General features: G+C 39.3%; 1 protein-coding gene across 5 annotated transcripts in view; it reads right to left on the reverse strand.

Moving 5' to 3' along the window:
* Positions 1–4,887: 4,887 nt before the first annotated feature.
* Positions 4,888–14,007, reverse strand: part of LOC139620821 (cadherin-4-like) — a 399,662-nt gene continuing 390,542 nt past the window's right edge. For all 5 annotated transcript variants that reach the window (XM_071476746.1, XM_071476743.1, XM_071476747.1 and 2 more), the window contains 5 exons: positions 12,904–13,143; positions 12,336–12,572; positions 11,090–11,229; positions 10,824–10,988; positions 4,888–9,182 (listed from right to left, as the gene is read on the reverse strand). In XM_071476746.1, the coding sequence (XP_071332847.1) occupies positions 8,976–9,182; positions 10,824–10,988; positions 11,090–11,229; positions 12,336–12,572; positions 12,904–13,143 (989 nt within the window). In that variant the 3' untranslated portion in view covers positions 4,888–8,975. The remainder of the gene's footprint in view (positions 9,183–10,823; positions 10,989–11,089; positions 11,230–12,335; positions 12,573–12,903; positions 13,144–14,007) is intronic.

The raw sequence follows: 14,007 nt of genomic DNA on the forward strand, positions 1-14,007 counted from the left end.
GGATTATCTTATCTTATGATGCTTTGTCATAGATTACACTAACCAACTGTTGATGAGGTGGTTAAAATTAGCTCCAGCTGCAACGTGCAACAAAGTGCTGCTTACACATTATTGCACCAGTGATAATAATAAAAAAATACTTTTGTACTTTACTCAATGTCAGATTTTGAATGCAGGGTATTTGTTAGTGATTGAATATTTGTACATGGTGGTATTAGTACTTTTACATTAGTAAAGGGTCTGAGTATTTCTTTTACCACCGAAGAAGCAACTCCGGTTTCCATATCAAAAAGATGATTAGATTTCAGAGCATCTTGGTGCACCTGCACGATCTTGCTAAAGACTTGTTTTTAACTGATGCTCGAGGACCCTTCAGGGGTCAGGAGATAGGGTTCACGGGATGGTTGATTAGTAAAAACAACAACAACAACAAAAAAACCTATTTCGACAACACAAATTAACACGGACTGTTAAGTTTTTGCTAACTCTGTGTCTTTTTTCTAGAGACATACTGAGTAGCTTTATCCAGACAACATTATTTAACTGGATCCACCACACAGATGACACAGTGACAGAGTTCACTTGTAGGCATCATGTGGTCACAGGTCAACAAGGTTTAGAGCCACTACTTTTATATATGAAGTTTATGAAGGAACCACTCGTGTTTTATGATGATTAGTATGTTGGCAGAGAGATTAAGGTATTAATTAGTTTAATTAATGATGTCATTAGCATGACTTGTTTAATAAATCATTGTGATTATGGAAAGACAGTAAATGACACAAACTTAACATTATATCTCTTTTGATTAACTCATACGTCGTTCTTAATCAAAGCATTTATGGTTTATGACCAGTCAGAATCATTCCTAACGACATCCACAGGGACAGGGACACTTTTTAGAATGAAAAGAGAGAAAAGTCAACATCAGAGAAGGTAAAATATTAAAGTCAGAGGAGTTGGAGGAGACTGATTTATGCTTTTGCAGAATATATGGGCTCTTATACGCATTATCAAATCAAATATCATCAGGAGTCAATCCGTTTTTTCTAGAATTTTTGTGCCTATTTTCCAAACAAGAAAACTTAAATTAATTCAGAAAACAGCTTATAAAAATGCAGCTTTTTTAAGTGAAAGATTAATTGGTGCTTTTATAAAGTCTAAGGTTTGGTTAGTGTTGACACATATTCATTTGACAGAGATATAATTAGCTTTAAGAAAATGCACCCACTGATGATGTCATTGGTATTAAAATCATGAGATCCTCTGGTCAAGTGCATAAAGGGAGAAAACACAGCACTTAATCTCCCCCACACTCACATCATATGACGATATCATCTCTCCTGGCAACAGTCACAGTAGCAGTTGGGTGTGCGAATGTGTTTTGTCTGGGTCTGCCTTAACCACGCTTGAGTTCTGTAACCAAAATAAAATCCAACCAGACGGAGACTTGCGATGATACTTTGTGTGTCTAATCAGATCCAGGCTGTCACTGTGAACTTTTTCTCCATGAAACCAGACCGTGATCTTTAGTGCTGTGAGTGCCTAAACATAACCATAGCCTGTTAAGTTTCATGAAACTGTAGCCACTACAAGTAGATATTGCACTGCAGGAATGTATATTTTGGTGGGAAACAAATGTTTTCTGTGAACATTTTACTTACATAAATATACCAAATATATAAATTAACATTTCGTTAGTAGCAAGCATAATCTGGTCACAATGACATGTTTCTTCCAAAACATATTTGCTCCTGCAAATTAGATGGACTGTATATACATGAAGTTTGATGTAGAACTTGCACCATTTCTTCTAGACTGGTAAGTAGCTATTAATGCTAACATTGGCTATGTAGCATAGCAAAAATGTAAATATAGCTCCTGTAACTGATGGATAGGTGAGTGGTCTCTGCAAGAAAGTAAATAAGCATATTTCCCAAAATGTCAAACTGTCCCCTCAATGAGAATTAAGCTCTTTTTCAGTCTCGTTACACATTTTAAAAATCAACCTCCTTCCCAGATACAGTAGCTATGCAGGGAAAGTGGTGACCTGAAAAAATTAGCTAGTAAAGCTGGCAAAATAAGTTGCAGTGTGCCTTGATATTAGCTGTAAACCACCCACATGTACAAATCCACTCGGGGTCAAAATTCACCATGGGGCAGTTCTGATAATCATGCGCCTGTTACCTGAATTAATCCATTTTGACTTATCCTGTCAACCCCACAGTCTGGCTGGTGGAGGGGCAGGAGGGGGTTTCACTTTACCCTCAATTTCCTTGTAAACTGAGGAGAGATTTGTGTGTGCATGTGTGCTTGTGTGAGCAGTGTGTAACAGTGGGGCTTATTCTGTCTGCGTGTGCATTGACGTGCTCTGACAGGTCAATCAATGAGGAGGAGATGCAGTCTGCTGTTGGTTCATTGACCTGCTGTGCTAAGATGGAACAAGCAAGGGTCATCTCATTCCCTTCCTCATGCTGCCTTGACTTCCTGCGCTGACTGCTAACTGATTTCTTTTTCTACCTTCAGGTTTCCTCTGTTTCATAGTGGTATCGCCGAACTAAGATTTAAAGCAGATGTAAAATGTCAGTGAAGAGGTTTTACTGTTAATAAGAAGAATGAAATAATTCAGTTCAAGGTGCAGTGCCAGGAACATAATGTCAAAGGACCATTTTAAGTTATGTTATGTTGCTGATTTTATTGGCCACTTTGGGGCAGCAGAAACAAGTTGTGAACGCAACACTGGGATATTATCACCTTTTAAGTTGATATCACTAGCTTGTTGCAGAGAGTTGCTTGTTTACATGTCCAGCAGTTACAGAACAACATTATTATTTCTTTAGAGTCGTGTTTCACTCCAATTTTCACCCTCTTTTACCTCTGGTTTTGGTTTCTACCAACTCCTGATGGAAAAATCTATCTTTTATTAAAAGACCCATGTGTAGGATTTAAGGGGATTGGCAAAAATTGAATATAATATTCATAATTATGTTTTTATTAGTGTATAATTGCCTGAAACCAAGAATTGCTGTTTTTGTTAGCTTAGATTGAACCCTTCATATCCACATAGGGAACAGGTCTTTTTCCATGGAGGCGGCCATATTGTATCATCAAGATTCTACAGTAGTCCAGAATGGACAAACCAAATACTGCATCTAGACAGGGCCCTTCAGGTTTTTGTTGCCTGAAGGCCACCATAGGTTCTCCTACATGCTTGGAAAGGAAGGAATGAGGGGATGGGTATTCAGTTGGTTCCAATCTGCAATTTCACTGCCAGATGTCACTAACTCTTACACGATGCTCCACTATGGTCAACAGCTAAAGAAAGAAGCTTGTTATAAATCTCTGTAAAGCTGAGGGAAGCTGCAGATTTTCTCAAGGTTCATCATTACGAGTGACACCTTTCACATTGCCACATTGCGTTCACACTGTCATTAGATATATTGTTATAAAAATGTAAATTATAGCCACTTTAATGATTAAACAAATAATTAAATAATTAAATCAAAATTGCTTAAAATGTATGGATTTGAAGCCTTTATTTACATTATTTGATTCCTTTGGCCCAAAATATTACATTTCAAGGTCAACCACGTTTTTCTAATTGTGTAATAACAAACAAGGTTCATAGAGAGTTTACACAAGGAAGAAAAATTGCAAACAAAAATTACCAAAAAAACAAAATCATAATTTCATAGTTTAGTATAGTCTCTGTGTTGGTTGTATAATAACATGCCTATTTTAGATTTCTACGGTGGAAATTTACTGCAATAATGTCTGAATAATAGAAGACGAAATAGAAAGAAAAAGAAAGAAAGAAGGAAAGAAAGAACGAATGAAAATGCACATATTTCTATTTTTATACTGAGTTGTTCTGTCACTAAATTTCATCTGCTTCAGCTTAGAAAGACTTCATTATCTCACCTTGGAAGACGACCCTGTCAGGCACAGTTGACAAATGAACAGCCTTAATTGTGTTGATCATTTTAGCTTATGTTTGTTCATGGCTGGCACTAAAACTAATTTGGAATGTGAAACTCAATCATCCACATATTAAACCCATGCAAACAGAAGCACATCATAATTTCAAATTCGCAGCGATTTTGATCCTAACATTGTGGAAATGTTTCCTGGAACACATTATTGTATCTCTCTATGCAAGACCACTTATGCATAAGAGACAAGCTGTGTTCCTCAGTCAGTACACTACCACAATGACACGCATTTGTCAATAAAGGCCTTATTGTTGATGCCAGCATGCAAGTGCACACAGCATGTGTGCCTCCATTTGAGTGCATATACATACTTCTTTTGCCTCTAAGTAGGACTTTATGTAATTTACTGCGAAAATGCAAACTTTGATCATGTTCACTGGAAATTCATGCTGTTTTTTTCATCCCTTTCCCCTGAAAAGACTCTGGTCCTCAGCTGATGTGTATAATCTAGTTGACATGTGCTTTATATGTTTTATGAAAGCAGGTGTTGCTCTATTTACTGTTGGACTCCACTAAATAATACCATGTGTGTGGGTGAATAGGGTGAAATTCAGAAGAAACAGCACAGACACACTCAAAATGTTACAAGACTTCTGAGTGACAGAGGTAATATTGTTTTTTACTGAGAATTTTTATATCCTATCACAACTTGAATTAATGGGTGCTGCCTGACTAAAAGAAACTATGTATGCACACATGTAAACATTTTAAACTAAATTGAAATTGTACATAGTGTGATGTTGCCTGACTGACAGAGACACATTTTTCAGTTAAGAGTTCAGTTAAGTTAACAATTTCTGAGCAAAATAATCACATTAGCATTTTAAAAATAATTGTGAGGGAATGTATCGCTTGGAGAAATCAATGGGTGACAAAGAAGAGACAGGAGCCAGTGTTCTTATAAGGAGGGGAAATTTTATTTATAACACATGGTGCTGACAGGGAGTCTCCAGCTCAGCGTCTATATTACAAGGTTGATCTGCAAGGCTGCGCATGTACTGTACGGTATTTGGAAACCAAGATTGCAGTGGCACTATAAACACACGCTTGAAACAACAGACTCTTTCTGGGTTTTTTTTTTGTTTGTTTTTCCATCATTTTCTTACAAAATGGTACAAACAACAATACAAAATATTTGTGCTGTTGACAATTTACAAAAGAAGTCTTTTGACTCAATAACTGTGCAATTATTTTTTCAGCTTTTTTTTCTCCTCCATTTGAAACTATGTGAGTATGGTACACCAGAATCCCTTCTGGACTGCAACCTCGGTCATGCGGGCTGCGACACATTTTAAAATGTTGAATGATTACTGTAATAGAACTCATCTGTCCATTATAAAAAGACACATGCAAAAAGCTCCAATTGTACAGTTACAGTTTGCCTAACTCAGTCTGTTTAGCTTCAAGCAAATACTACATTATGTACACTTGGACTTGAGCAGTATCGGGGGGAACTTGTATGAAACTCTGCTGCCTGTTTGTATATTTCTGATCAAAGCAGGACAAAAGTCTGGCTTCTGCTGGAGTCTCCCGTCATGTGTGTGTCCATTGTCAGGCAGTGTCCAGAGTGAGACCAAGCGTCCTTTAACTAACACCAGTCAAAGAGGCTTAGAGCCGACAGCCAAAAGACAGGGATGGACTACAACAGTGTGATGGTTCTTCCTTCATTCTCATCTGCTAATTCTCCCTTCACTTTAGCATGGGAACATCAATAAGACAAGTGGACCAAGTATGTAACAAGTAATGATCAATCTTCCTTCATTTCCTCTCATAAATTGTATTTTAATGGGGGTCAAGTTTGACCAACTCCACTGATGATTTGCTGCCATGTGTCATTGCGAGTCATTGATAACATTCAGTATCATAATGGCATCGTGTCATGTATCTGTGTGTGTGTGCGTGTGTGTGTGTGTAGTGGTGGGGCTCCTGCTATGTTTGGCTCTGAATCCGGTCTGAACATCTGATAAGACAGACAACATGAGCATTTCATGAAGCATGGTTTTATCCTGTGAATGGATATGGATGGCCTTCAGTAATGCTGGAGCTCTGCAGCTGAATTAGAACAATGCTGAAAGGGTTTATATAATATAGAACACTCACATATATACAGTAAGGCCTAGGTGTGAGTGTGTGCTAGTATAGACTGTACAGGTTGGTTTGAAATGGGACCTTTTCACTATGATTTACTTGAACAGTGACACGAGTATGGCTATAAGCCCATTTAGAATCATATAGATTCTCTTAAATGCACATGGCTTTCTGTGGTGAGATATACCTTGCCAAGTTTTCATTTGAAACAAAACTAGAGTGAAAGAAAACGGAAAAGACCACACAGAAACAGATAAATCATTTCACCAAATGTATAAAAATGATCTGTATATACAACATTTGTAAGTCAGAAATAATCACAAATAGCAGAAAGTAACAGCTGTGTTTATTTTGTGAAGATATTCTGTATGCTGAGGAGCAATTGGAAAGATAAGAGCTTATCCAGCAGCAGGCTGTGGAAACCACTCCTTTTCTCATGTCTACTGTCTCTGCTCTCAGCTGACAGCTGTCCTGAAAATCGCCCTTGTCAGTTTCATACTGCAAGGTGCAATTTAAACCCATTTATCTATGAATCTAAATCAAGAGATTCCTACCCTGTTAACCTTATTAATCATACTTTGACCTTACTTCCCTTTTTTATAGTCAAATCACACTCTCATCCTTATTTCTTTTTAATGGCATGATGAATATGTGAATTAACAGGTAATATTTTCCATTTATCTCTCAATTCTTTTCCATTCACAAGGGAATGATACTTTTCCCTCACAGTGGACTCATTTTACCATTTTTATGACCATTTGGAAAAACTAAAGATTGTTTAAATAAACTGCTGGCATGTGAGGAACAGCTGAAAAGCAGCAGAACACAAAGGAGTATGAAAGGATTAACCTTATACCATCACATCATCTGAATAACACTGTCATTACGAAGATTTCCTTCAAGCATTCATCATATTCATAATTAATAAAAGATCTGGTCAGTCCACATCAGGTTGAAACTGGCTACCACCGTGGAGCATTTCAATGGGCACTCAGAAGATAAGGAATGATTAAACCTTTCTATCATTCACCAGCATCTCCCTGGTCCCTCTGTAAAATGTTTTGCATATTTAAATAATTTAATACAAAGACTAAAGCTCCCTTCTTCCACTTCTCTATGTATATGCAGTTCTGGGGGGCTGAAATATGATTACAAAAGCCCATGGGTGCTTCTTTTTCATTAAGTCACAACACAACTGTCTTTCAAAATGTCTGTCTTTTAAAGCACTATTACTGAAGCTTTAGTTTTGCAAGTCTGCTTTGATAAAGTGCAGAACTTCATAACAGACTTTCCCTTCCTCCAACTTCTTCTCAAAACCTCTTGAACTTGCAGCCAAAAATTTCAGGAGAAAATTTGAGATGAATGAAATTCTGCCTGAAGAGAGACAGATTGTGAAGGCGCTAAATCCCTGGCTGAGGCTCAATTCCCCCAGTTTCTGTGACAGGGACCAGCACCAAAGTTTGTATATTAAAAGTTTGTCAAGAAACAACAGTGAATCAACAAAAAAAAAAGAAAAAAAAAAAAGAAAAAAAAAGAAAAAGGAAAGATTGGCTCAGAATGTGGCTCAGACAAGCTCACAACTCTGTGTGTAATGCTATCAGAGCTATTTTAAGTTATCTAGTATTTTCTTTTGCTTCATGTTTGTACAGTTTATATAGTTTTCTTTGACACATTTACCACACAACAACTGGTGCCATGTTAATAACCTTTGGGTGCTTTGGGATAAACATGCAAACTTTAAATGATCTTAAAGGCAAAGTCTCCTTAAACAACCCTCTTATGCATTTCATATACAGTAACATTATAGAGGTAACACACCTGACTTGCCAATCTTCAAAATTTAGGAGCAAGTTTTAAGTGCAAATATTAAGAGCTCAAAACAAACACAGCTGCTATTGAAGCCACAATAAACAAAGACACGCAATGCATTTCTTCTCTAGGACAGTCCCATAATGTTTTTATGTGATTTCAGTAACCACATTCAGTTGGCTGTGATCTAGGAGCACAGATATGCCTGACTTGAAAAGTTAATGATTTGTCCATAACTTACAGACACACTGTAGGCCTATGTACAGTACGTCTACATAAAGCGCCCTCGTAAGCCAGTCAATGCTCCTCTGAAACCAGCACTGACATCTCTCGCAGCTACCACAGCCCTGCAGGACCACAGAAATGACAAGGGAAGGTCTGAGTTAAAGGGTCAGGGGTCATATGGGGGCATGTGAGCCCAGAAAATGGCAACCAATCCTGAGTTAGCGGGAGTCTGCTAAAATACGCACCACTGAAGGCACTTTTTAAACAACAGTGCTTCTGTTCTAAGTAATTCAAGTTCAAGAAAGAAGGACTTTCATATCACCGTTCTTCATTTTATTCCTTTTGTTCCCCTCAGACAATGCAAGAAGCTCAACCTAAAGCTTCTGCAGAGAGGCAGGCGGGGGCTGACAGCGAGGGAAAACTGAAAACCCTTAGGAATCGACTCAAATCTAAAGGGAGTGAGGACATAAAAATAAAGCTGCAAAAACTAAAGGAAAAACAAAGTCAGACAAAAAGTTACTAGAACCTACATCTAGCATAAAACCTAAACTGAAACAAAAGCACAAAAGTTTGAAATTACAAACTATGAGAAGCCTGCAATTCAGAGCTTCTGTTTCAGTCTAAGACAGGCTTAGAGCAGGTGACGGCACCCGAAACTGACTCACGGGACTGGTCCTCTGTGGTGAGTAATTTGATTGGTTGGTTGGTCAGTCAGTTGGTCAGTGTGAACAAGTCGTGTGTTCAATAAGGGTGTAATAGCCCCATATGTTATAGGGACAGAGCATGGCAGGCCAGCTGACGAGACGAGGGTGTGTGTGTGTGTGTGCGTGTGTGTGTGTGTGCATGTGTGACTGGGCAGATTTAATCATCATCCCCTCCTCCGTACATGTCAGCCAGCTTCTTGAAGCGTGGGCCCCAGTCATTGAGGTAGTCATAGTCCTGGTCCCCCGTGCTGGAGGAGTTAAGCGAGCTGACAGAGCCAGCAGTGGAGCCACTGCCCTCATAGTCAAACACCAGCAGGGAGTCATAGGGAGGAGCAGTGGGGTCGTTGTCTGCTGCTCGCAGACCCTAAACGAGATGAGGATAAACAAAGGCAGTGGTCAGTGCTCACATGCCTGCAATAGCAAATATGATTTTAAAGAAAGGCAGGTTGATCAGCGATGGAAAAGCAACAAGTTGTTAGAAATCAACTCCAGCAGTTTAGTACTGCACTCACAAGAGAAAGATTTAAAAAAAAAACAAAAAAAAACAAGAAGGGTAAAACTGGAGCAGCTAAAGCCAAGCTGTTGTGACAGAAATCCTCAGCATGGCTCAAGCTCAAGTTAATTTTACCAATGTTTACATAGTGGTAGGTTGCGTAATCTACATGACAGCATACACATCTGCTGCTAGCATTACCCCAACCAAAATGTCAGTGGTCGAGTTGCTTTGTATGGAACGATAAGGTCAATATCTGTGGTTCTACGTTTTGTAACTGTAAATCATGACACTAACAATGCTTTAGGAGTACAATGCAAAATCGGTAGAGTACCCTTTTAAGTAAAGGCAGTGACATTTCTCAATCCTATCATTGTTGTAGCCCTTTGTTCAGTCTCATCTCTACTTGAAAAACATATGCAGCCCTGTGCATGGGAAACTATAGCAAAGATATAGTATTAAAGGTTTTGCTAATACTTTGTGACAAAGAATAACAGTATATTATTTGTCACTATACATAAGTTTTGGATTTTAGTATTTCTTTTGGTGAAAAAGAAAAATATAGAGGCTTCTTAGGAAACAACTCCACTGGTAGGCCTAATTTCTGTAACATGTAGGCTGCGCAAATTTGTCTGACCTTTTGAGAGTCACAGTACCTGCATAGATTGGCATGTTTCATGTATGTAAATACATTAATAAGCTGCTTTGGTCAGTTCCTGTTTCTGATTTATTAATGATCAAAACATATTCATCAATATTTTGTTACTGTTTCATACATTTTTCAAAGCATTTTCTGCCAATGCTCAAACCTGCGCTTGTTTCTTAGAATGACAAATGAATGGCTTTGACCTGAAGGTTAGGCAGGTGAAGAGAATTTGACCTCATCCAGTTCTCTGAAATACAGAGAAATGCTACGAATAGAAACCTAAAAAGCCTCAACCCCCAGGGAGGCAGTGCATGGTAGGAACACCATGTGTTTGCTGTGTTTGTGTTTTACCAGACTGCTGGAGCGATATCAGGTGAGTACATGTTTGAGTGAGGGGGGGAGAGAGAGGAAGGAAGGAGGGAGGGAAGGAGAGAGAGAGAGAGAGTCAAGCCTGGATGGATCAAAGCTGAACAGCTGCCAACACCTCTCAAGTGTGAACGCGTTGTCACGAGTCTGTCAATCAGCATTTTCTAGCATCAGTGTGCCAACGCTTGAGTTGTGTGTGCGTGTGTGTAACAGTGTGTGTGTGTGTGTGTAAAACAGTGTGAGTGTGTGTGAATTAACCTGGCACAGCAAGAGCAGCTATGAGGTAAAACAAAACTCAACATTGTTTCCATCATCATACTGAAGTTTACATATTGAACAGCATCCAGACATAAGTAATCGCGTTAAATGTCAGATCGAAGGAAAGTGAAAGTGAGAGGCCAGCTCACTGTGGGAGAAACAATCTAATGACTGTTGAGCTCTTGTGCACGTGAGATGTAATGCATGCGTCTGCTGTGTGTGTGTGTGTGCGTGCAAGTCACCTCATGGATGAAGTCCCCGATGTCTCCAGGATGGGGCACGACAGGTCTAATTGGGTACTGGGACTCAGGGATGATGGGGCGCTCATCCACCCGGCGGACACCGGGCGGCTTGCTGATGATATGCTCCAAGGAGTCGGGCTGCTGCAGCTGGCTCAGGTCATAGTCCTACACATCCGCACGGGCATACAGATGTAAGCAGGGCACAGGTCAACAAAGACAGCATGTGTGTATGTGTGTGTGTGTGTGTGTGTCCCTCAGGATCTCACCTGGTCCTCTTCTCCTCCTCCCTCTTCATCGTATTTGAGGATGTTGTCTCTGACATCGTCTTCAGGGTCAATTAGCAGCTGCTTTGTTTGCCTCTCCTTCTCTCTGCGCTTGATCCACACCACAAACAACAGCACCATGCCTGCAATGATACACACATGATAAACATGTAGGGTAAACTGCAACAACCTGCTTCAAAAAACAAAACAGACATTCAGGAAATATTTTAAACCTAAAGAGACTCGGAGCCATGCTAACTGCTAAATGCTAGAGTCAGTATGCTAAGTTGCTCACAATGACAACTCAAACATTAAGCAGGTTTAATGTTTATCATGTTCATCAACCAGTTCCAGTTTCAACCAGTTCATGCTTTGTGGAGCCACAAAGCATGAACTTTGACACCGACAGACTGCTTATCATAATTCATTTCCAACCAACAATCAATTGAACTGTGACCATAGTCTGTTCCTAACCTTGACCAAGTAGTTTTTGGGCCTCAACCATAACCACAGCTATGACTGACCAGAGAACAGTAATATGAATATTCTTTTAGTAGAATATTCTTATTCATTAGTGTTATTTAACTTTTATTTCTTATTTAATTCTTTTGTAGCTTCGTTGTTGTTTATGTAAATTATCTGTGTATTGTTTGTGTGCCATCTTTGAAAAGAGATTTCAAAAGTTGGTGGGCTCCACTTGATGAAATAAACATAAAAATGAATTTGTTATAATATATGTGGGTCTCTTCCAAAACTTGAATTGGTGGTTGCAGTAATATTGACAAGAATGGATCATTTACATACATTATTACATTTTAAAATATGTTGGAAAAATCTTACAGCTGCGGGTGAATTTGTCTATAGGACTTGTCTATATTTATATGTATGATGCAACTCACAGCAACAAAGAAAGCCAGGGGCATGAATCATTGGCAAGACAGATAGCAGCAGTTATTTACCCTACCAGGAAAAGAAGACAGAAACTTCTTGTCGAGAGATGCTGAAGAGGATTCCAGCAGTCGAGACATTCATCCATTATACAAACTATTGTTCATGTTGTTGTATCACAGCCTGGTGAATGTTTAATGGCTGCACCCTGAACTGCACTTTTTTTTGGCACAGAAGCAAATCAAAGCCAATCACAGGCAGCTGTAACTTTTCACATTGTATGTTTGTGTGTGGGTGTGTGACATATCTGAGAGCAGTGAAGTGTCACTGGATGAATGCGATATGAACAGCTGATACTCACTGAGCAGTATGATGATGCAGATCAGGATGGAGATGATGGCTCCAGTTCCCAGGCCAGCGGCTGCCACGGCCCCGAGAGTGGTGCAGTCTCCATTTTCATCACAGGGACACACCTTCACTTTGATGACTGATCTGTTGGACAGTGGAGGGTTCCCTGAGTCTGACACAGTTACAGGGACCTCATACACTCCCGGCTCTAAATATATCTGGTACCGCAAACTCAGACGAGCGTAGTCACCTGTGTAAAGAGGAGAGAGGAAAGGATGTTATGTTAGTATTCATCATATTTATTGTTCCAAAACTCCACAGATTTTCTATCTGTAGCTTTAAAATCATGAAAATTGGTTCCACATGAGGTTTTCAATATGGTTGAAATCACTATCACAGTATTAACTGTTTTTCAATATCACTGTATGTAAAATGTAAAAGTCAGAAAATCACATGTGCAAAGTCACATGTAAAATACAAAAATTGATACTGATATAAGCATGAGAGGTATAAGGAGCTCTATATAAAACAGAATTTTTCATTTTCCCTGCCTCTGCACTTCTACGCTGACACCTCCTCACCGTTGATCCGTGAAATCGTCCAGTTGCGTCGGATGCTGGTGGGGAAGCTGGGCAGCTCGAAGACAAAGGGTCCAGCGTTGGGGTCTGTGTCAGCGTCAGCGGCAGTGATGTTGACACTGTTGACGTTCTTGTTCATCCTCTCACAGATCTGAGACTCTCTGGGTATGAGTGCTGGGGGGTTGTCATTAATATCTATCAGATAGATCTGCAATGTGCCTGTGCCGCTGGCTGCAGGAGAGCCTGGGAGCAGGGAGAGAGAAGAAAAAATAGTATCATGACGAGAGGAGGAGATGACAACAGAAGATGTGTGCAGTGAAAGGGACGACATAAAGGGAAGAGGGATAGGAGTTGAAGGACAACAGAGGAGAGACAAATAATGAAACCGAATAAAAAGGGAGATAAAAAAGAAACGAGAAGAGGTGAAAGGAACACTGCTTATTTACAATGGTGATGTTAGATGTAGGGATGCTGTAGAGCTGGAGGAGAATTTCTGCTGTTGACAAAAATACTTCTGACATTTGCGCTTTCCAGCTCCTCTTTTAGCCTTACAGCCAAATCAAACCCATCACAGTCAATCCAGATGCAGACACAGCACATCCAATTGCCTAGAGAGGGCTTAGGTACAATAATGATGACTGTAACACAATCAAACAAGTCCTTGTCTGTGTGTATTTACACAGTTCTATGAGTGCCATCTATGATTCAGTAGATGAAGGCCCCTCTGTCTGCAATATTAACAATGTGCTGTTTTTATTGAAAGGTGAACTGGGCATTCTCATTGAGGTGCGCTCAGGCGTCCATTCTCACATACACACTGGTAAACGCACAAACTGTATCCCTGTGTTTTAAGAGAATATCTCATCTGCAAAATTACATACACACTGGACAAACAAAAATACAAGCAAATACAACAATACTTGAAAATGAATTACTCCCTAACCCTTAAGAAGACAATAAAGACCTTAATTGTTTTAATGTTACCTGAGTAAGTAAAGCAGTGTGAAAGCAGTTGTTGTTTTCTCACAGAGCAGACTGTAGCATAATTCTATTTATAATGCATAATGTATTTATTTATTTTATTTAACAGAGACAATATACATCAAT

Source organism: Trachinotus anak, unplaced genomic scaffold, assembly GCF_046630095.1.
Source record: "Trachinotus anak isolate AG129_WGS33_773 ecotype Australia unplaced genomic scaffold, CSIRO_AGI_Tana_v1 ptg000004l, whole genome shotgun sequence".
Classification (NCBI taxonomy): domain Eukaryota; kingdom Metazoa; phylum Chordata; class Actinopteri; order Carangiformes; family Carangidae; genus Trachinotus; species Trachinotus anak.